The sequence below is a fragment of the Phocoena sinus genome, chromosome 19 (genome assembly GCF_008692025.1).
Source record: "Phocoena sinus isolate mPhoSin1 chromosome 19, mPhoSin1.pri, whole genome shotgun sequence".
In the NCBI taxonomy this organism is placed as follows: Eukaryota; Metazoa; Chordata; class Mammalia; order Artiodactyla; family Phocoenidae; genus Phocoena; species Phocoena sinus.
This window is the reverse complement of record NC_045781.1, coordinates 35,429,757-35,453,720: the sequence shown is the minus strand read 5'-3', so window position 1 is coordinate 35,453,720 and position 23,964 is coordinate 35,429,757. Positions and strand designations below refer to the sequence as shown.

The window sequence follows — 23,964 nt, the reverse complement described above, 5'->3', positions numbered from 1 at the left end:
TTTTTATCTCACTTATTATTTTCACCATTAGTGCATCTTACAAATGACCTATTACATGCCATACCCTATGCTTGGCCTACTGCATACACTGGACCTCCTGAGGGAGATGGTCATTACCATTATTTGACAGACAGAAACACAAAAGCAGAGAGTTCACTTACCTAGATATTAGATGGAGCTGTAATTTAAACCCCATCTCTGTGTTCATGGTCAATTGTTTTTTCCTACTCCACCATTTCATGTCTGACAATAAATGCCACAACAGTATGGATTTTCTGCTTTGGATATCCATAGTCAAAATGCTGAGCAGCCTTTTTTATAGGTAGGAAGATGTTCACATTTGTTTCTTTCCTTTCTTTCTTTCTTTCTTTTTTTTTTAAATGTCAACGTCACAGAACCTTGATAATCTAAAGGGAGACAGAGATTTATGGTTTCTTGAGATTGTCTCCTACTTCTTTGAGAATAAAATGAAATTCTTTATACTGCACTTCAAGGTACTTGACGTCTTTTATTATTTTCAGGTGATACACATCTTTCTTCCTATAAAGAGAGTCATCCTACAAGCATTCATTCATTACTCTTAAGGTCATGTCAGAAAGACTCATAGACTTATTGTCAACACACTCAGTATAAAAATATAAAACCATTTTTTGCCCAAAACCTTCCGTATGTTCTTATCAGGAAATCAATGTGCTGATGGGGCACTGAGAACGGGGAGACTTGGAGAAATTCAGTGTACTTTGCCATCTGCCCAAGCAGATGGAATTGGATTGAGCACTCGCACTCTGATCTCAGATCCGCTGGGTATTATCATCTTGGATGTCATAACTTCTAGAATTACTGCCCATGAAAAAGGTACCACTTAAGACGTTGAAAAAAACTGCAGAGCATAACTTTGCTGTGATATGGCTTCTGTATTTTCTGTACTGTTTAATGTATTATGTGCTTTGGAAGTTTAAAAAGAATCCTGAGAATATCTACAATTCTCTTTCTTTTGAATCTGCTTTCAGACTTCTTAAAAGCTGTGATATCAACAATAACAGTGCCACATAATGTTCTAAGTCATTCAAAACTTTCAGAACTGGGTGTCTTGGATTTCCTGGTACTTACTGCACCTTTTCTCACATTAGTTCTTGATTTATGTGAGCCAGCTGTACACTGTATTGCCAGGCTTAACAGAATGAAAAAGATGCTGTTATATATCCAGACCCCTCATCCTTGATACAGGTTGGTACCCACCCCCATTCTCATGCTAATACCGGCCTGGTTCAGAGATGGATGTCTGTATTCACTTAATAAAACACTCCATTATCTAATGGGTGGCTATTGTAAACTTAGTGTATGCCCTCATCCTTTTCCAAAACTCTTTTATTGAAAGCCAAATATATTTTCTCATTTCATGAATTAATTTTTTATATGGTTCTGCTGTTCACAGCCTCTTGAATTATTATGTAGAAGTGTCGGATAGGCCCATTACTAGCTGCATTGGTCAAGTTATTCACTCTCTCTAAACCAGATTGTTTAATGCAAAATGGGACTAATTATGCCTACACCATAAAATTCTTGTGATGGTTAATACATGCAAATTGCTTACTATATTTTCAGCCTTGGCTTAGTGGTTCAAAACTGATGAGTCTGAGAATTAGGCAGACCTGACAGATAAGGCTAAAGAGGGGCATGGGAACTAATGTTTATTTCAAATATTTGAGATGGGGACATTGGATATATGGGGTTTTTAATGCACCAACAACTTGAAAAATTGTTTAAGTGTAGAATTGTTGGATATCAATGTACCAGTTATAAATCTGAAGGCAGTTTAATCTATAACTGGAAACAGAAGCTGTGAGTCTTTTCTTCAGATCATCATTCAGGAATTTATGCCTCTGGGTTTATTTAGTTTTCACGACGTCATTTTCATGGACTACACTCCAAGTTTCTTAGCAACCTTAGATTCCTCTGTGTTGCTATGCCTGTGGCTTTATTGGACCATGGGCTCTGTGGTATGAAGGAGAGGTGGGAAAAGCTCCAGGGAATCACATACGTGCTATTCAGGACTCTGAATAGTTCTATAGTCACCTTTTTGGCTTAAGCTGGTGTAGGCAATTTCTGAATCCAGACCCATCTCTATTTGCAAAGGCTCATACGATCTCGACTGAACTGCATATCTCTCTCCCCGTCTCATTTCTGCTTTCCTCTCTGAGTGGAAATCCTTTTGTAGACTGCTTCTGCTAGGCACCTGGGTAAGAGGTTCTTGACAGCTACAGGCTTGACTCTTCCTTCCAACTCAAAAGACAGTAGGAACAGTGAGGTCCATTTTCACCTAGCACTCTTACGCTATTCCATGGAAAGGTTCTGGTTAGTCTTGGTTGGGTGATGTTTCTGCTCACAGTTCAATCATATTATTATGGCGAGGGATAGTCTGAACATTGTAGGAGCCAGGCCCAATTAAAAAACAGAATCAAACATACACACACACACACACACACACACACACACAAGTGTTCTCAGAAAAAAAGACTTTTTTTCTTGCTAACGGAGTAGAGGAGGCACATACCAGTTCACCTTGGCCTTGCTCTTTTCTCACCAGCCCTCCCATTGCCTTCAGGAATAATGCATGTTGCTTTTACTATCCCACCCCAAACCAAATCAACTACAAAACTAGAAGCTTCTTGCGCGATGCTCCTCAGGGAGGTGAACAAGTTTTGTTCATTTTCTTCTTACTTTGAGGAACTCCATTCTTCTTGTTGTTTCTTTCTTGGTTTTGGAGATTCTGCATTTATCCAATTGTAGTGTTTCTCATTTTCTGATGCCTTTGATAATCTCTTCAATTTCCATTTAGGAAAGGAGACATTCTCCGATATTTTCTGCTTGAATTTCTATTCTCATCCTTCCCTTGAGTTTGGATTTTTCTTAGATCAGTGTGACACACAAATATGCATCTCTAAACCGGGTCTCTTTTTTAAGTTCCTAAACCACATGGCTAATGGCTCCACCTAGACATCTACATCAGCACTTTAAACTCAGATTATCATGGTGCAATTAAAAATACATGGATTATGGCATTTTATGGACTTGGGTAAAAGTCCAGTATTCTAGCTTTAGTAATGAGGTGACCTGGTAGAAAATTAGTGTATATTGTATAGCATGTTTAGTATGGAGATGATACTACATGTCTTTAAGAAATGTTTTGAAGATCAGAGATACTGCGTGTAAAATCATGAGCAGATGCCTGAAACGTAGCATTGAAGAAAGTTACTGCTATCATTAGGACCTCAAACTAAAAGAATGGCTTTCTTATCCTTTCAGCACCCACGTATCAGTCCTAGGGAAGCACCTTAATTGGAAGCTTTGAATCACATAAATATCTCTGGGTCAAAACAGTGTTGTCCTAGGAAATAGACCCATGCCTGATTCATGTTCTTAGAGCTAGGAAGGTACTTCCACATACTAGATTTATATTTATGCCACTGCACTTGAAGAGGTTGGAACATACAGTAATGGGATTATATGCATTTTACCCCACCAGTAGTACATAGTGAATCTATTAGGTGCTTGGCAAATCTTTTGTTAATTAATGAATGCATTGGAAAACATATATATATATATGTAATGTATAATATATGTAATCTATTGGATTATTGTCTGACACTCATAGAATTAGAGTCTGTTGGACCTGGGAGAAACATCAGATGTTATTCAGTACATTTTGCAGATAAATCCACATAGGACCTCTCTGCACACTGGATATTTTTTGATAGATTTCAAAATAAAATGTAGGCAATATTTAAGGGACCTGCTGCATGCTAAGACAGACAATAACCCCATTACCAAAACCATTATATGATTACATGACTCATTTAGCAGTGACTCAGAGGGGTAGGTGACTTGAACAAAAGCATACAGCTAGCAAGTGTCAGAGTCTGGATTCAAGCCTGTGCTTCTGTGATTTTAATAAGGGAGCACCCTGTGCTATGAAATCTGTTCTCCTGAATCACAATTTATGTTTTATCCTACCACATCACACAGACAGAAATACATTTTTAACATTCCAGGGCTTCGAGGGAAGATTCAGTCTACCCGGAAATCCATTCAATGACGGGTCTGCCACTGGAGTTCACTCTTTTTTTTTTTTTTTTTTTTTTGCGGTACGCGGGCCTCTCACTGTTGTGGCCTCTCCCGTTGCAGAGCACAGGTTCCGGACACGCAGGCTCAGCGGCCATGGCTCACGGGCCCAGCTGCTCCGCGGCATGTGGGATCTTCCCGGACCGGGGCACAAACCCATGTCCCCCGCATCAGCAGGCGGACTCTCAACCACTGCGCCACCAGGGAAGCCCTGGAGTTCACTCTTTGTACTGATTGTCCGTGTTTGTTCCTGCTTATATTCCCTAAGTTCTGAGAACTCTCATGTCAGATGCCAATCCTCACTTCATACCGTTCATTCTGCCAAGAGGAAGTCTATTTTGAGTCATTTGTATCATTGTTGCAATTTAAGGGCAAGAAATATGCTCTTAACACATATCAACACAATCACCTTAATTTTTCTTTTTTCTTAAATACATAACTGCCTGAGAAGGTTCATTTTGCTCCTTTTTTGTGTGTAAATCCAAACCCTAACTCGGTGTTTTTCAACAATGTTGGACTCTTTTTAAATTTTTTATTTATTTATTTTTGGCTGCGTTGAGTCTTTGTTACTGCATGTGGGCTTTCTCTAGTTGCGGTGAGTGAGGTCTGCTCTTCGTTGTGGTGCGTGGGCTTCTCATTGCAGTGGCTTCTCTTGTTGCGGAGCACGGGCTCTAGGTGCACGGGCTTCAGTAGTTGTGGCATGCAGACTTCAGTAGTTGTGGCTCGCGGACTCTAGAGCACAGGCTTACTAGTTGTGGTGCACGGGCTTAGTTGCTCCGCGGCATGTGGGATCTTCCCGGACCAGGGCGTGAACCCACATTGGCAGGCGGATTCTTAACCACTGCGCCACCAGGGAAGCCCAACAATCTTGGACCCTTAACATTCTATCGTGGTCTTTTGCCAAGAACAAGAGGCAATTTGAGGTACAGGGCGACAGGGAGGTGTTCCCCACCCTTTTTTGGAGCAGTGGAAAACTTGTTTGAGATGAGCAGCGTGCACCCTGTCAGCTTTCCTGACGCTTTCTCAAGCAGCACTAAAGGAAATGAACTAATGGTAACCGATGCTTCTGATGGGCAGACTCCCTCCCGCCTGCCGCTCAGAATTGGAATGTGAGTGAAACCTGTGGGGGCCAGGGCCAACCCTGAGAGAAACAGGTTTTTAACAGCATGAATTTATGAATCCAGTCAATGCAAATGAGAGCTTACTATGCTTGGAGTCTAAAAATGATGCCTCATTTATTAAATTAAGCTGCAGAAATTCTACTCCAATAATGTTAAATGAGAGTTTTTAACTCTCAAAGCCAGGCTTTTCTTTTGGTTATTATCCTTATTTGATAGTGTTATTTTACACTCTCCTTCACAGGGAAGGGAGAGTAAAGATTTGCGGATGGAAAGTGCTGTGCTTACAGCCAGATAAAAGTGGGTTGGAGTCACAATTATGCCTTTTACCTGCCCTAGGTCTCACTGCTTTTAAGATAACCTTTATCATCTTTAAAATGGACATAATTCCCTAAGCTATAAGAGTGTGGTGGATGAGAGTGTGGGAAGGAAGATCATGGCCTATGACTCAATAGTTCAGTGTAAATAAAAGGAGGAGAGAAAAACTTCAGACACATACGTCAAGATAAGTGCTCTCACAGAGTAGTTTCTGGGGCACATGCAAGAACTCCTATTCACTCTTTTTTTTTTTTCCTTGAGCTGATCACAGGAATCTACATAAAACTATCCTCGAAGGAACTCTTATTCTAGTGAAAGAGCCACTGGCCTTAAAGTCATGTCTCTACTTAAATCCAGCTGTGATATAAGTGATATGAAAATTTTAACCCCAGCATGAGATTCTCACTAGGTTACTAATGATCAGTATTAACATGATGGGAGGGAATGTGGTGGTATTGGAAGGAGAAAATGAAAACCTATACACTATTTGAAGTCAACCATATGTGGGATCTTTGGGCATGTCTATCTTTTACTAACTACATGACATGGACTAGTATTTTATCCTTTCTACTACTTGGTTTCCTCCTTTCTAAAGTGAAAATACCCTGTATTTGCATGGTTGCTTTGATTGATAAACGAGATAATGCTTGTAATGATCCCAGCACAGAGCTTTGAATGCCATGGTTGTTTTGGAGTGCCAGTCTTCTACCTACGTCCTAAAAATTAATAATTGCTTATTGTTTGTTTCTGCGTTTTGGAACATAATTGACTTATTTAATGGTTTGATTCAGTGTATTCTTTAGTATTCTTATTTAGACACAGATTTTATGATGATGATGCTATGTAGTTGAATATTTAGGTACATATTACATGTGTGCGTGTATGTGTGTTTGTTATTTTTGTTTCTGAATGACCACACTTTCTTTCTTTTGCGGCCAAATTATATCAGTAGACAAGCTGGTTTGCTCTCAAATTACTCCCACCTCATGTCTGTATGAAAGAAGTATAAGAAGTATGTAAACTAGAGCACTGCTTTATCCTCTTCTTTTTAAAGCTACATTCTCAATGAAGAGGTTCAGCCTAATAAGGCCCTTTGTGTTAAAACCAATGAACATTCATTTTAATTGATAATTCTTCCTGAATTTTGAAATATGGTTTCTCATCTCAAGAAGCCAATTTTACTAACCCTTTGATAGTGTCACATTTGTAATCAAGGCATAAGAACAATTAACTGTTAGGATTAGGGTGTAAACAGAAGGATAATTCACAAATGTGCATTCTCCATACCTGTTATGCTAAAGAGCCACTGCAAATGAAAAAAATTAGCATACGTTATGGGCCATTTTCATGAAAGTGCCTGCTTGCAAATGAGAACACCTAGGTGGAAATATGCAGTGGCGGTGCTCCCCAAAGGTACACTAGTGCCACCTCTGTCCTTGTTAGCATGTTTTATCAGGAAGGCAGTCAGCTGTAAGAGGACCATATGTGTGTGTGTGTGTGTGTGTGTGTGTGTGTGTGTGTGTGTGTGTGTGTAAAATTGTTCTTACTTTTGTTCTTTTTTTCTTTACTTAGAATTAAATTTATTTGGTAGCAGGAGACAAGAGTCTCTTTGTGAGGCATCTACTTTGTGTGAGCTCATTTTAGAATTTTTTGTTTAGGTTTTTAAGAGCCTGGGCGTATAGAAAATTGGGTAGCTAAATGTCGAACTTAGGATACTTTGCTATTATGAACTTTGGGACTCATAAGTGTGTCTTTTGTTGGAGACATTTAACAAACACGTGAAACAACTGTTCTGTGCCAGGTCTCGTGCTGGTGCTGGGTATGCCGTAATTACCATATTGCGGTGACTGTAGCCTTTAGGGAAAGATGATTTGTTTTGGATCTTACCTCCCCTGAGAATGTAAACACATTAATAAATTAAGCATCAGAATGGGAGGTTGGTTGACAATGAAACAAACAGGGTACAGCTAGAAAATAGTAAACGGGTAGGGGTAGTCTAGTTTAGATGATGTGGTCTTAAAGGGACCACTTTTGACATTTAATTAGACCATGATGCCCATTTGAGGGAATTTGAACATGCTATTTCTTATATGTTGAACACTCTTGCCCCCAACCTCAATGCCAAAAGCCATAGAGAAGCAACTGATTGGGGGTGGGGGGTAGGATGTATTTTATACATAAAGAACAGCATGATCAAAGGCCTTGAGGCAGATAGAGGTGGGGAAGAGCTAGATGCATATGAGGAACTAAGATACTTCTGTGTTAGAGGCCAGGTTACGCAGGGCATGTTGACCACTGTAGACCACTGTAAGAGATCTGGATTTTATTGCTTTGTTCACAGGAAAGCCATTGAAGGATTTTAAGCAAAAAAGGATGCAAAGTACTTTACATTAGAAAAAAAAAAATCAGTCCACCTTCTACTGAGCAGTGAGGTAGTATGGAAAGAGAAAGGTAACCAGTAAACCATCTGTAAGGCCTATAATTAACCCAGGAGAGAGCATGGATGATAATTTATAGAGAAGGAGAGATGTAGGTGACAGATTCCCTGTATATTTTTGGGCAGACTGAGACCCATAAAGAGGCAGTGATTTGCTCAAGGCCACAGACCCACTCAAGGGTTGAGCTAGAAGTACAGGCAAGTATCTTTCCCCACTAAGCCAGTGCTCATTGTAAATAAGTGAGCTTTGAAGGACTTTCCAGGGAGAAATACCCAAGGGTTTAATTGTGTTGCCATTGGCTGCCTCTTGTTTGGTAGAGATAAGCAAGACAGAAAGGCTTTAAACAAGCTTAAAAGCCGGTTTCTGAGTATTCATTTACATCTGATTTGTTAGAAGATTCTCGATTAAAGAAAACAACAACAAAAAAATCAACATTACCGGTATATTTGCTTTCTTGAATTTCAGAAATTCTGGGATCTTGGGAAAGGCTTTAGAAAATGGGTAGTTTTTTTAATTTCCCAAGTCATTCCCTTTTCCTTTGGCTTTCAGTCTTTTTCACAGTGGAGAAGAAAGTCTTAGTTTATTGTTAGTCCTTAGCGAGTGTTAAAAAGAAAGATTAACACCTACCTGGGCCTGAGGCTCCCCTCCCTCATTTCTTTTTTAAAAAATGTATTTATGTATTTTTGGCTGCATTGGGTCTTTGTTGCTGCACACGGGCTTCTCATTGTGGTGGCTTCTCTTTTTGCAGAGCACGGGCTCTAGGCGTGCGGGCTTCAGTAGTTGTGTCACGGGCTCTAGAGCACAGGCTCAGTAGTTGTGGCGCACAGGCTTAGTTGCCCCATGGGATGTGGGGTCTTCCTGGACCAGGGCTCAAACCCTCGTCCTCTGAATTGGCAGGCGGGCGGATTCTTAACCACTACGCCACCAGGGAAACCCCCTCCCTCCTTTCTTAGAGACTTTGACAAGCTACAGCATCTAGACAGAATTTAATCACGTTGCTTCATTTCCATTGAATTTAGTTTTATTATTACAGTTATTTATGGCATGTGATACAGGTTTTCTGATATATTTCAAAAAGTTTTCTTTTGAAATAAATTTGAGTAAAAAGTCAACTTAAAGAGAAAAGTAAAAACGTTATAGGGGCTTCCCTGGTGGCGCAGTGGTTGAGAGTCCGCCTGCCGATGCAGGGGACACGGGTTCATGCCCCGGTCCGGGAAGATCCCACATGCCGCGGAGTGGCTGAGCCCGTGAGCCATGGCCGCTGAGCCTGCGCGTCTGGAGCCTGTGCTCTGCAACGGGAGAGGCCACGGCAGGGAGAGGCCTGCGTACCGCAAAAAAAAAAAGAAAAGAAAAAATGTTATAAATAGTATGGGTATGTAACAAACATACTGCTTTAGCAGGATTTTGGATCCCTGTACAGGTCACCTCACTGTTGGTCCTGTTGGCGTAGTGGAGACGTGGAGAGGGGTTTGCTAGGGGCCAGTTTTCTGTGTCTGCTCCCCCCGCCCCCACTCCCACTTTGTTTTTCCGCTCTGCGGGAAGAATCAGTTTCCCATATTCCCATAGTAAGGCAGTGAGTATGAGATACAAAAGAGCCCTAATCTTCAGAAACCAACCTCATAATGAAGGTGGGGGTGGGGAGAGAAGAATGAATTTAAATGTTTATCAAAGGAAACACTTTTTAAGGTAAATTATGCTTTATGTGTACCATGGAATGGTGCAGAGTCACTAAACATACCAAATTGATCTAGGTACAATGTGGTAACTGATTTCTAAAACAGATTAAATGAAAAAAGGTCAAAAGATGCTACAAATGTGTGCTTTATTTCTCCCATTTTTATAAAGAAAATAAATGCTGCATGCACGCTAATGTAGATGAAGGTAGTACTCACTTGGGGAAGTTATCACGTATTGCCTCAGGCAGGGTTGGGAGGTAGACTTGGGAAAAGGCTTACGTATATTTTATACCAATGTTCCATTCTGTTGAGTTATGCCATACTTTTCTCACAAAAACAGAAGGGACAGCACACAGTTTTTGAAGGAAAGGAATGAATACCAATTTTAAGTCAGAGCCCATTCAGTTCAACAGTATTAGAAGCAAGGCTTTAGGCCAGCAGCCGAAGGCTAACTGGGCTTAAGGCAGACATGCCCAGCACTTTCCTCAAACAGCAGATCCACGGGGTCACATGATGGTAACTGGAGGTGCTGTGGGTGGCACAGTCATGGTGACATCCTCCTCGTGCCTGCTCCCTTCCCCACCCCACGCCTAGTGAGGACTCAGAACTAATTCCACTCTCATGGAGACACGTTTACTTAGCATTTGTACTTTTCCCACTTTTAACAACTTTCACAGATTTACTGAGTATCTGCTCTTTGCTAGGCATTGTTCTTGGTATAGAGATGCAGAAGTGCAGAAGACAGTCTTACCTAACATGATTTTGGTGTGAAGCAGTCAATTTACCCTGGAAGGGAAGAGAACTATACTTACTTATGTAAGTACTATGTATAAGGCAGGGATAAGAGATAAACAGTAATGCAGGTAGGGATTTCCTCTGTGCAGTTGGTAACATCAGAGCAGAAGCTGGAAGGAAAGCACTCTGAAAACTCTTTCCCTGGAATGGGGAGGAGCTGGTCAGGTATAAGGAAAGAAAGAGAACATTGTGGCATCATCATCGTCGTCCTAAATGAGGCAGAGAAGAGAGACGGGCAGGGAGGGCTGTGGAGGTGGACAGGGATGTGACCAAGAAATATGTGATGGAGATTTGCGGCCACTGGAGACTTTGAGTGGGAGAGTAACGCGATCCGATCCGTGTTTTTTAAGAGGTTCTGTCTTCAAGGCCGTAGGAGAAGCAGGAGCTCATTTGGGATGCTACTCTGATTTTCTTAGAACTTTCATCTTAGAACTTTAAGGAATGCAAATCCTCAGAGAATGTGGATGAGAGAAAGAAAGTAAAAGTGACGTGAACGCTCTTAAAGCTATCAGAGAGAGATCCGACAATAGTTTTTAAAAGTATGAAGTATACTGCTCAGCTTGACCACAAGGATCCGGCCAGTCAAAACAGCGTCGATGATGGATGATTAAAGAGGAAAGAAAGAAGGATGGGATGGAAACAGGCATGCAGACTGAATAAAGAAGGGGCAACAGCTCTGAAGTACCAGAAATCCACACATTGTCTCTGTGTGCATGCTGCATTTCTTTCAACATCAGAGTATTTGTGAGTGTTAGGCTATGGATTCCATATGTCACGCTGCACTATTCAGAAACATCTTCAGTAAACATGTATTGAGTGCTCCACTGTGATAGGCTCTGTGCTGAAGACAGAAAAAAATAGGCCATGTGGTGATTATGCCCTAAGGACTCAGCTTCTGGAGAGACAGGGCTGGTTTCTTGTGCATAAAATCTTTGGAGTCACACAGGCCTCTGCTGCTCAGAAGGGCCCCCATGCCTGGATTCATTCCCTGCTGTCACTCTTGTGAGTGAAGTCTGATGAGAGAAAGGAGCCTGCACATAAGCAGAAGAGCTATGTGGAAGAAAGGAGAGTATTTCATATTTTAGTACCTTTTTTCCCTGCGTTTTCATTTTGTACTGGGCATCATGAATTATGTATCTGGTTTGCAGCCAGACATGTGGATATTTAAACCAGTCATTACAGTAGACCCTGGCTTCTCCTAGGTGAGAAGTGCCCCGTGCACAGGTGTAGGGTTAGATAGAGGCACTGAAGTCAGACGGAGGTGGGAGATGCAGGGGGTCAAAGAAGGCTTTCAGGAACAAGCGAGAATGCAGTTGACTTTTGAAGGAAAATCAGGAGTTGGACAAATGAGAGAAAGGACTTCAGGCAGAGAGAGCAAACAGTATATGTGACTGTGAGATGGTGTAAGGAGTTGTGCCTGGGGCTTTAACACTGTCCTTGAGGCTTTAGTTCAGGGAATGGCTTGGGGTCCTATTGACTGGAGATGGACCTGGAGAGAAATGGTCAGGCTCAGATCAGGGAGAGCCTTCTGTGTCACACTGTTGAATAGAGAAGCAAACTGTCTCTGAAGTACTACTTTTAGTCAATAACCTTAGATGTGCAGGTAGTAAGGAAGGTGTTCAGGAGAGTGACGATTGTTTTTATTAAGTATTACATGACACTCCTTGTGCAAATCTTCTCATGTGCATCACTTTGCTTCATAAGGCTGTTTTGAAGATTCCTATTCATCCCTACCCTGGAGCACGGATGAAGGAACTGAGGTTGAGACTATGACCCTCCAAACAGGTGGCCTTAGAGAAAGTGGGAAAATGAGATTCATGTCAAGTATTTTGACTTCAGAGCCCATGCTCTTGACTTGCACTTTTTTTTTGGGCATCCCTCCAGAATGGTAGGCCAACAGCCATGGTGGGAAAAGGCTTTGACACATTGATAAGGCTTGATCTAAATTATAAGGGTTGTAGAACTTTACTGTTATAGATGAATGTGACAATATTCTTACATTGATACAGCTCTGCTTTGTTTAGCTATTTTCCCACATACCACTACACTCATATAGATTAATTCAACTTTCAAATAGATCAAAGAACTCTTATAACTTCAGGCCTGCATACATACTTTTTCTTTTGACTGGAGAGCAGTTCCAAGCACTCTTATTTTGCTCAGTCTCCAGAAACCCACCTAAGCTATCACTGACCTCTGGCATTTTCCTTGCCTCATGCAGACTGGCTTGGCTTCCCTTTTCCAAAGTTCCTTAATCCTCTGTGCTCTCTTATCTCTTGAGATAAGTGTACTTATCTCCTCTCTCACTGGACAGGAGGTTCTTGAGGATAGGCACATGTTTTATTTCTGCATTTCTGTACCATTTTATTCTGCATATACTCAGTCTCTAAAACAATTGGGAATATAGTCAGTGTACAGTTGTATTCCAGCGTGTGTAACCATCCATTGTCCTAGTAGAATCTGTTTAGTGGAGTGCCTGACATTAACAGAAAATTCTATTGAGTGCCTAGTGTAAGGCAGACACTGCTGGGTTCTGGGACTATAAAGATGAAGGAAAAGACATGTTAAGGGGGAAGAAACAATTTTAAATATGGTGCTCAGCAGAGGTGGGGTTATATTCAGGCTGTAACCTGAAGGGTGAGAAACCAGCTATGTAAAGATTCATGTGGAAAGTATTTCATCCATTGAGAAAATACCAGATTCAAAGGATCTGTGTTGCAAGAAAATTTGTCATGTTCAAGTAGCCTGTGTGGCTGGCCCAGAGCAAATGAATGTGTGTGCCTGAGTGTATATGTGTTTGTGTTCATACGTCTTTATGTGGTTGTTCATACATTTTTCAATCCTTTTATTTCCATCCTTAAATCCTACACTCTACTTTCTTGTATCTGAGCTGAATGGCTGCTTAAATAGTTGGAGTCTCTTGAAGTCACATTAACTGGTATTCTGTTTCACAGAAACGGTGAACCTGGGAGAAGATAGGGAGGGTTTCCAATGTGTTCGTTTTAAACTACACTTAGCTGCTGCTCCTGGTTCTTAAAATGACATTCTTTCTGGCTTCCTTGAAGGGAACAATCAGATAGACTGTAGGTGGTCTTGCTTAGACATTTGAAGCTTTATTCTTAGACAAATACTGCCAGGATATGCTTTGATTCCTGAGAGCAGCTAGAACCTTTCCTGGTGTGTGTGTGTGTGTGTGTGTGTGTGTGTGTGTGTGTGTGTGTGTGTGTGTGTGTGTGTGTGTCTATATGTCTAAGGGGACGAGAAAGGACTAGTAACGTTGATCTCTTGAGTCTCTGATTGTGTAATTAAGAATTAATTGGCCAAAACCTAATTTTGAATATATAGCCACTTCCACTAACTTGTTTCTGCTGAAATGATTTGCCAAGCAATATTACATTAACCCCTGATCTACTCTGAATCCACTTGTTTCTATGAATGTCAGTATTCTGCGTGGAGGATAGCATGGTCTTCATTAGATGGAATTCCATTTCTTTTTTGTTCGTTTTTTTCTTTTTTTTTTTTTGTTGTTGTTGTTTATTTGTTTTTTGGAATTCCATATCTTAAACACTTACTGGGTCTATGGCCTTGGTTAAATTGTTTTCCCAACTCTCATTTACTTCCTCGTCTGTGAAACAGCCAATACCTACTTTAGAAGATTACCTTTGAAGTACAGTGTTAGTGGTAGTTCATTATGTGTTCACTTTTAAGATTGTTACTACCAAGCAGAGTTTATACTTACAGAATTATTATTTAGCTGTCTCACTTTTCCCATAAAATTGGGAGTCAGTTTTCAAAAATCAAATAATTATGTGCACTTGAACTGATTCTCAAAAGAATTTTTGTTCTGCAAATATGTTTAGAGTATTTATCATGGTTCAAGTTTAGTCCCGGGTCCTAGGAATATAGAGATGTGTAAAGCCCGTTCCTAGTCATTCTAGAGAGCATCATATTAAAATCACTGTCGAGACTGGTACTGGACATGAAATCCTGAGTAGGGGAGAGGGTGTGAAAAACCAAGAGGGACAAATACCATATCTAGTTTTTTTATATCTCCTTTCTCCATAACAGATAGATGAGAGGTGGTCAGTTGACTTAGAAATGTGTCCTCCTGAGATACAGGAAATCCTGCCGTGAAAAGATTTCAACTGAGTGGAAGACTCCACCCATCAGTCTCTAAATAGGGGAAACATATGTTCCAAACATGCTATATGAATTGAGATGATTTTATAAAGTTGACCAATATAACTTGAAAGAAAATTGAATCTTTTGGTAGCAGTTATTCTTTGTTTAGTCCTCAGTCCTTTGATATTTGAAAGGGAATGTTTCCACATAGTCATAGCATGTCTTTCTCTCATAATACTTAACCAGTATCAATTTTCTAAGTGAAACAGAATTGGTCTTGTGCTCAGAGATTTTGGGAGACAAGAGCTAGTATTTATAATACTAGTTTCCCACTAATAACAATATGATACATTATTTTTAAATACATTTTCACAAAGAACAACAAATAAAATTAATAGTATTCTGGTATAGAAAAATATCAAGTAGATGGAAGGGAAAAAAGCAAAAATATGGAAGTAGTACTGTGCTTTTTGAAGATTTTACATTTTAAATATGTGCAGTCCTTCCACCTACCAGTCTTTCCTCTTCTACCCTTGAGGTCCAAATGATCAACTACTTTCATGATTTATTGAAAAGATATCCCAGGTGATTTCCTTGCATCCATTTACTCCCCTTCCCAATTTGCACTCTACACTTAATCATAGAGGGGATACAATTTGATGTGCATTTTGAAATTATCATGTGAGATACTACACATTAATCGTTTTTCTTTACATATAGGAGATAAAATCTTGAGAATCTCTAATAGACATCACATGACTTGCCTCTGCCTTTCTAGTCAACCTTCTGCAGACCACGCATCCTCTTCAACATAATCTGTGCTCCCCCCATCCTGGCCTCCTTCCATTTCTTGATGTTTACATGGGTTTTTTTCCTCTGGGTTTTTCATAGACTTTCTTCTATCTTGAATTCACCTCCCATGCCATCCCAACTCCACATTAACTCTTAACCTTTCTGAAAAATCTCAGTTAAATATTTATTTCATTTGAGAGGCCTTCCCTGATACCCCTTCATGGAGTGAAATCTCTTCCTTCATTTTCACATGATACCCAATACTTATCTTCTGTAACACTTAGCAACACAAATACCAAAAGTAAACACAAAACAAAGAAAACTGTAAGTCTGTCCCCCAAGTCAAACTATACATTATTATTCTTTTTTTTTTTTGCGGTACGCGGGCCTCTCACTGTTGTGGTCTCTCCCGTTGCGGAGCACAGGCACCAGACGCGCAGGCTCAGTGGCCATGGCTCACGGGCCCAGCCGCTCCGCGGCATGTGGGATCTTCCCGGACCGGGGCACGAACCCGTGTCCCCCGCATTGGCAGGCGGACTCTCAACTACTGCGCCACCAGGGAAGCCCTATTATTTTCTTGGTGTTAACCATTATAGTCTCAGCACCTAACACAGTAAAGGAGCTCAAAATATATTTATGTTTGAATTAGTTATTGAATGGAATTCCCTCATGGCATTCTTGAACTGTGGTACTGGTATTTTGTTTCTATGTAATAAACTCATGCAAGAAATTAGAGTTTACTGGCTTATTTTAACTCATATTAATAATAAAAGTAATTTTCAGAAATTTAAAAAAAGAATTTATTTCATCAGGCAATTATTAAACATGAGGTCTAAAGAACTCTACTTTGGAAGATACACTGATGAACAAGAAGACATGGGCACTGCCTTCAGGATGCCTAATAATATTCAGTAACTGATTTAAGGTTTATTCTATTTCTTTCTACATCAGAGGTTTCTACTAACTTATGTCATGAATGAATTCCAGCAAAGTTGGCAAATTCCTGTGAACCAAATCCTATTTTCCCATCGACTTGCATTATGATATTGAAAATGCATTTCCTCTTGGTGAGGGGACCTGCAGTATTCAATTGCTTAGCATGGTGGATGCCTGGGAAATCATATCCCTTTAAATGAGTAAAGAGAAAAGAAGGAGGAGCCATAGGGGTTATAGGAATTGCTAATATCCTATAAAGGTGCTGCAGTTAAAGGTTAGTGGTGGCCTAGAAATTATTTCTGGCTTTTACCTTCAGTAGAGTAAATATGAGACTCAGTAGTGAAGGCAAGCAGAGCCTTTTGGTTTTGAATCACAGTTTTTCCCCACTAGTGGAATGACCTAGGGCAATTTACTCAACTTCTTTGAGGTCCATATTTTTCAAATGAAAAAGTAAGATAATATGGGATTTTTCATAGGTGTATTGAGAGGACTAAACAAAGTATATATGTATTGCTTAGCATAATGTCTGATACAAAGGAAGCACTCATTTAAATATATCTGTGTTTATTATTATTACTATTATTATTAGTATTACTCTTAACCAAAGACTGGAGTGTGGAGTGTTAGTGGCATAAAGACATAAAGAATTAGAAATAATAGTTGACCTGATGTTGGAGAGGAAAATAAGAAAATATCACATCTTGAGTTTTTTTTTAATATTATCATTTTTGGCACTAAGCCATTTGATCAAAAGCAATAGGGGGGATCGACACCCAGTTACATTCCCCATGGTACTCTGCACTCATGTCATTTAATCTTTTCAACATTGATTCACTCAACAAACAAATATTGAAATCCTATGCACATTTGCTAAATAGAGTAAAATCTAGCGCCTTCCTGCAATATTTCCCTAAAGGTGTCTGTCTTTAGAAGAGCTGCTTCTCAGCTAAAAATATCCTACTCCCTGTCTAATCTCTAGTACCTTCTCTCAACACATAAGTCAGAGAGGGGAAAAAAAAACTATTTGGGATCAAAGGGTCTTGCCTTCTGTATTACAACCTGTACCACTTACCAGAGGGTGTGCTGGACTCATCCTTTACAGACAGAAGGGCTTTATCAATAATTTTGCTGTACCACATCATTTACAGGTCCCTGGCTGTCTTGATTTCAGGCTTATTCAGGCTACACATGCTGTAAAAAATCAGGGCACAGGAAACACAAGTGTGATGCTGTGGTTCATGGAGCTTAAGATGTCTTAACTCTAACATTTACTCAAGTGCATCCTGTGAGGTATTTATAGATATCACATGAACTAACGTTTCCCAGTGTTCACCACAAAACCTGCAAGTTTGTCATATTAACATGTTTCTTTGCTGCAGGAGTAATAAGACTTTTTTTTTTTAACATCTTTATTGGAGTATAATTGCTTTACAATGGTGTGATAGTTTCTGCGTTATAACAAAGTGAATCTGCTATACATATACATATATTCCATATCTCCTCCCTTTTGCGTCTCCCTCCCACCCTCCCTATCCATCCCCTCTAGGTGGACACAAAGCACTGAGCTGATCTCCCTGTGCTGTGTGGCTGCTTCCCACTAGCTATCTATTTTGGTAATCAGACTTTTAATTTGCCGACCTGTTTTGTGTGTCTCCACATCAGTGATATAGCATAAAGTCAACACAGCACATAAGTTCCCCAAAATATATTTCATCACTTTGAGTGCATAAGATAATTTAAAAAAATATTCACCCCCTCTGCTACTTCCATCATCAGAGGAGTATGTTTCCCTGCCCCAATTTTATCAAAAGTATTGAGAGAAGAAAGATAATTTTCTAATAAAAAGATACTGTACTGAACAATTAGCACATGCTCTTGTCTTTAGCATATTCTTGAGAGGGATTAAAAATATGCATTTAGCATCTATTGTTGAACTGCTGCTTCTTTCAGTCAGTGCTGGACAGGTTCTATGCCAGTTGGGGCCCCAGTTGTATTCTGGTTACATACTGGTAATATTTGGTGAATAATGAATGAGTAGCGTGTCTGCTATTGGAGAGACACTGTGCTAGATGTTAAGTGTTGACTGTGTTCTAAGCCCCTTTTGGATGTTTCTTCCAATTTCATGAATTTTTTTTTTTTTTTTTTTTTTTTTTTTCGGTACGCGGGCCTCTCACTGTTGCGGCCTCTCCCGCCGCGGAGCACAGGCTCCGGACGCACAGGCTCAGCGGCCATGGCTCACGGGTCCAGCCGCTCCGCGGCAAGTGGGATCCTCCCGGACCGGGGCACGAACCTGTGTCCCCTGCATCGGCAGGCGGACTCTCAACCACTGCGCCACCAGGGAAGCCCCAATTTCATGAATTTTTTAAACCTAAACTTACGTAATCAGATTCAAATCAGAAAAGCAAGAGATCAGAAATACTCAGAAGCTAATTCTTACAGTCAGGCTTAAGTTAACCCTTTGATAGATATCTTAATGTCTTTCTGTTTTATTATGTTATTCTTTACAGTGTCAGCACCACTTAAACATCTTCTCAGATCTTGTCCCAATTTGGTGTCATTAAATGAAGTTCACTTGGTAATTACCAACTAATTGATTTACATGTAGTTTTTCTTGTTGTGTTGCCATTATCAATGTGGGATTCTTTTTAAAAATTATTTATTTATTTTTGGCTGCATTGGATCTTCGTTGCTGCCCGCAGTCTTTCTCTAGTTGCAGCGAGCAGGGGCTACGCTTTGTTGCAGTGCGCGGGCTTCTCATCGCGGTGGCTTCTCTTGCTGCAGAGCACGGGCTCTAGGAGCGCAGGCTTCAGTAGTTGTGGCACACGGGCTTAGTTGCTCCATGGGATCTTCCCAGACCAGGACTCGAACCCGTGTCCCCTGCATTGGCAGGTGAATTCTTAACCACTGCACCACCTGGGAAGTCCCCAAAGTGGGATTCCTAATGGCTAGTTAACTAGGACAGAAGTATGGACAGGGAAGATAAGCTGGTTAACTATGCATGGTCAGGAGTCCCTGTGCTCTCAACCACATAGTTTGCCTGACTGTCTCACTGTAATATGAACTCCATCAAATGCACATGTCCTTGGATTATTTTCATTTCCTTGTGGCATCTATTATTTGAGAACAGAGCCACAACAGCCTTGTAAGTTGGCAATAGCAATTCCATGCTGAAATTTAAATACACTTTTAACCCTGTTTGACATTTATTTTAATCTTAGACAAAATTTACAATACTCTAGAGTAATGAATGAAGCTTTTCTAAGAAAGAATTGAAACAAATATGTAGAACGAAGGGAAAAAAGCATATTCATGTATTAAGTCTGAAAAGGAGTGTTACTTCATTTAGAGAAAAAAGTGTAGTATAATTTCTCTCAGATTTACACTACCCGAAACATGAACTCTATTCCATTTTTCTTTTCCATTGACTCATATATTCCAGGAGGAGAGAATTCAACCTAGGATGAGAATTTCTTGAAGGAAGGGGTCACGTTTTATTCATCATCTCTGTGTGTAACTCCTCTGGAAAATAATAGGGACTCAAGATATGTTTGTATGACTCTGTATGACTGAAAAGTACGAACGATTGAATGGTACAGTTACAAAAATACGTTTTTGGGGAATGATCAGCCTTTTCCTTGACACATTTAATACAATTTTTATCCAAACTGTTTAGATATTTAAAAAAACTCAGTACCTTACAGAAAAGTCATATTTGCCTTATTTCCTCCTAATCATTGTAATAATAATCATACCCAAACCTAAAGTGAAATATACTTCAATTTAGAAATTAGATCTACAATAGCATTCATGTGTGGGAAATAAATAATGGTTTGGAGTTGTTCTGGTAATGTTTGTGATTGTTTTTGAGCAATCTTGAAATTCTTGGGTTTAATAAATAAAGACCTGTTTCAGACCCATCAGCAAGAGAATACTTGGTAAATTAGTAGAGACACTGCTTCAATCACTGTGGAATATTCCACTCAGTAAATAGGAGAATTGACCTTTTACCTGGGAACCAGATAACCCGATTTGGTCAACTTTAGTTACCTACAGTCTGATTCCAGATCCTCAATTACTAGATCCTCAATTACTTCTCTTCTCCTCTCTGAATTCTTTACATAACATTGTTTTTTGAGATTTCCCTGGTGGTCCAGTGGTTGAGAATCTGCCTTCCAATGCAGGGGACATGGGTTCGGTCCCTCGTTGGGGAACTAAGATCCCACATGCCTCGTGGGGCAACTAAGCCCCGCAACTACTGAGCCCATATGCCACAGCTATGACCCGACACAACCAAAATAAAAATAAAGTAAATAAATATTTTTTTACAAAAAGTTTGTTTTCCACCCGTCAAGAGAAGAAGAAAAACACTGGTGTTCAGCTTAGCAGATATTTATTAAGAGGCCAAAAGGTGGGGATCTAGAATCTGCAGGTATTTATTTATGAGCTGTGCCTCCTTGGACAAGTCATTCAGTGGCGTTGAACTTCAGAAAAATCTTTGTTCTTTCTAAATTCCATCTTGTTTTCAGGGTCAAGGGGGTTAACACGTACAAGGGGGAAAGGTGGAAGAAAACTATATGTCCTGAACAATTACTGTATACCAAATAGTGTACCTTTCAAACCTCAGCTTCCTAATTTACTAAATAAGTGTGTTCATACCTACCTACTTCAAAGGAGAAAATAGAAGTTTGAGCAGGCACCAGCTGTCGGAAATTGAACTCAAGTCCTAACATGCCTGATTCTAAAATTTAGTTGTTTTTTTTTTTTTTCTAAATATCCTCTCCAGAAACACTGTAAATAAAGGTATTAAAAGCAATGCTTTCTTTAGAATTTGCTAGGCACCATGCAGTACACGATCTTCAATTCTTATGGTTTCCACAATTTCCTATAGAGATACTTTTCACTTAGAAATAAAAAAGAGGGGGACCTTCTCTGGCGGAGGAGTAAGACGTGGAGATCACCTTCCTCCCCACAGATACATCAAAAATACATCTACATGTAGAACAACTCCTACAGAACACCTACTGAACGCTGGCAGAAGACCTCAGACTTCCCAAAAGGCAAGAAACTTGCCATATACCTGGGTAGGGCAAAAGAAAAAACAGAGACAAAAGAATAGGGAGGGGTACCTGCACCTATGGGAGGGAGCTGTGAAGGAAGAAAAGTCTCCATACACTAGGAAGCCCCTTCGCTGGCGCCCAGTGGGTGCAGGGGGGAAGCTTCGGAGCCACGGAGGAGAGCGCAGCAACAGGGGTACAGAGGGAAAACCTGAGAGCCTTGTCTGCTCACCCACTGGGGCGGGCGGGGATGGGAGCTGAGGCTCGGGCTTCGAAGGTCGGATCCCAGGGAGAGGACTGGGGTTGGCTGCGTGAACACAGCCTGAAGGGGGCTAGTGTGCCACAGCTAGCAGCGAGGGAGTCCGGGAAAAAGTCTGGAGCTGCCTATGGGGCAAGAGACCATTGTTTCAGGGTTCAGGAGGAGAGGGGATTCAGAGCACTGCCTAAATGAGCTCCAGAGACGGGCGTGAGCCGCAGCTACCCAGATACAGACGTGAAATGCTAACACTGCTGCTGCTGCCACCAAGAATCCTGTGTGCAAGCACAGGTCACTCTCCACACACACCCCCAGGAGCCTGTGCAGCCTGCCACTGCCAGGGTCCCAGGATCCAGGGACAAGTTCCTTGGGAGAACACACAGCACGCCTCACGCTGTTGCAATGTCGCATCAGCCTCTTTCGCCACAGGGTCGCCCAGCATTCCGTACCCCTTCCTCCCCCCGGCCTGAATGAGCAAGAGCCCTCTAATCAGCTGCTGCTTTACCCCCCTCCTGTCTGGGCAGGGAACAGTTGCCTGAGGGTGACCTACATCCAGAGGAGGGGCCAAAACCAAAGCTAAACCCCAGGAGCTGTGCGAACAAAGAAGAGAAAGGGAAGTCTCTCCCAGCAACCTCAGCAGTGGATTAAATCCCCACAATCAGCTTGATGTACCCTGCATCTGTGGAATGCCTGAATAGACAACAAATCATCCCAAAATTGAGGCGGTGTACTTTGGGAGCAACTGTAGACTTGGGGTTTGCTCTCTGCGACTGATTTGTTTCTATTTTTATTTTTATCTTAGTTTATAGTGCTTGGTATCATTGGTGCATTTCTTTATTGGTTTGGTTGCTCTCTTCTTTTTTGTTTTTTTATTACTATTTTTAAATTTTAATAATTAAAAAAATTTTTTTTACTATTATTTAAAAACATTTTTTTTTCTTTCTTTTTTTCTCCCTTTTCTTCTGAGCTGTGTGGCTGACAGGGTCTTGGTGCTCTGGCCTGGTGTCAGGCCTGAGCCTCTGAGGTGGGACAGCTGAGTTCATGGCATTGGACCACCAGAGACCTCCTGGCCCCAAGTAATATCAATTGGCGGGAGCTCTCCCAGAGATCTATGTCTCAACACTAAGACCCAGTTCCACCCAATGGCCAGCAAGCTCCAATGCTGGACTCCCCATGCCAAACAACTAGCAAGACAGGAACACAACCCCACCCATTAGCAGAGAGGCTGCCTAAAATCATACTGAGTTCACAGACACCCCAAAACACACCACCGGACTTGATCCTGCCCACCAGAAAGACAAGATCCAGCCTCATCCACCAGAACACAGGCACCAGTCCCCGCCACCAGGAAGCCTACACAACCCACTGAACCAGCCTTACCCACTGGGGGCAGACACCAAAAACAATGGGAACTATGAACCTGCAGCCTGAGAAAAGGAGACCCCAAACACAGTAAATTAAGCAAAATGAGAAGACAGAGAAATATGCAGCAGATGAAGGAGCAAAGCAAAAACCCACCAGAGCAAACAAATGAAGAGGAAGTAGACAGTCTACCTGAAAGAGAATTCAGAGTAATGATAGTAAAGGTAATCCAAAATCTTGGAAAATACATAGTACTCTCATTACTATGATCCACAGGATTTATTACTATAAAAACACTAAATTATGTTTAGTACTATAATGTACTAAATGTAATTTAGTTTTTTTTTTTTTTTGCCACGAAGTATGTTTTATTTTCATTAATCTTACAAATAATTTTTCTATAATATCCCAGGGCAAACCGGAGAATTTGGCAATCCGATTGGAGGGTGCCTTCAGAGACCCAGAGGCCGGTGGCATCAGCATGGAGTGCCCGGGTTCACAGTGCAGCTTGTCGCTTCTGTCCATCTTGTAGGTGGCTCTTCCTCCACATCACGACTAGGGTCTCCAAGATGACGGGGGTGGAGAATACTCCAGGTTCTTAGGAAATTTCACTTCACTTGCTCTCCTGCTCGATGGTCTCTTTGGTCGGCAGGGTGTTCTCCTCCGTCTCCGTCTTCTTCAGCTTGGCCTTATAGAAGCTGGCGATTTCCCCCATGTCTGGCTTCTCTGCCATTTTCTTAAAACAATCCGAAAAGTTGCGCTCCAAGCCCGTGGTCCCGGTGCTCTGACTCGTGTCGCTGAAGCAAGAGACAAAATCCAAAATCCTGTGGATCATAGTAATGATAGTACTGTGTACTATGTTTATAGTAATAAAACTGTGGATCATAGTAATGATTTAGTACTGTAATGTACTAAATTATATTGTAGTACTATAATGTACATTAGTACTGTAATGATAGTAATGATCCAAAATCC

At 40.9% G+C, this 23,964-nt stretch overlaps 2 protein-coding genes across 2 annotated transcripts in view; one reads left to right on the top strand and one right to left on the bottom strand.

Annotated features, from left to right (window-relative positions):
- Window positions 1-23,964, top strand: part of CDH8 (cadherin 8) — a 375,449-nt gene that overhangs the window by 63,631 nt on the left and 287,854 nt on the right. The window lies entirely within an intron of this gene.
- LOC116744696 (thymosin beta-10-like) lies at window positions 23,499-23,794 on the bottom strand. Its single transcript, XM_032614777.1, has one exon. It carries the CDS (start codon window positions 23,720-23,722, stop codon window positions 23,603-23,605), a length of 120 nt encoding a protein of 39 aa, XP_032470668.1. The 5' UTR covers window positions 23,723-23,794; the 3' UTR covers window positions 23,499-23,602.

What these genes read in the sequence shown, in the direction of transcription:
- LOC116744696 (XM_032614777.1), bottom strand. Translation starts at nt 23,722, where the DNA reads ATGGCAGAGAAGCCAGACATGGGGGAAATCGCCAGCTTCTATAAGGCC.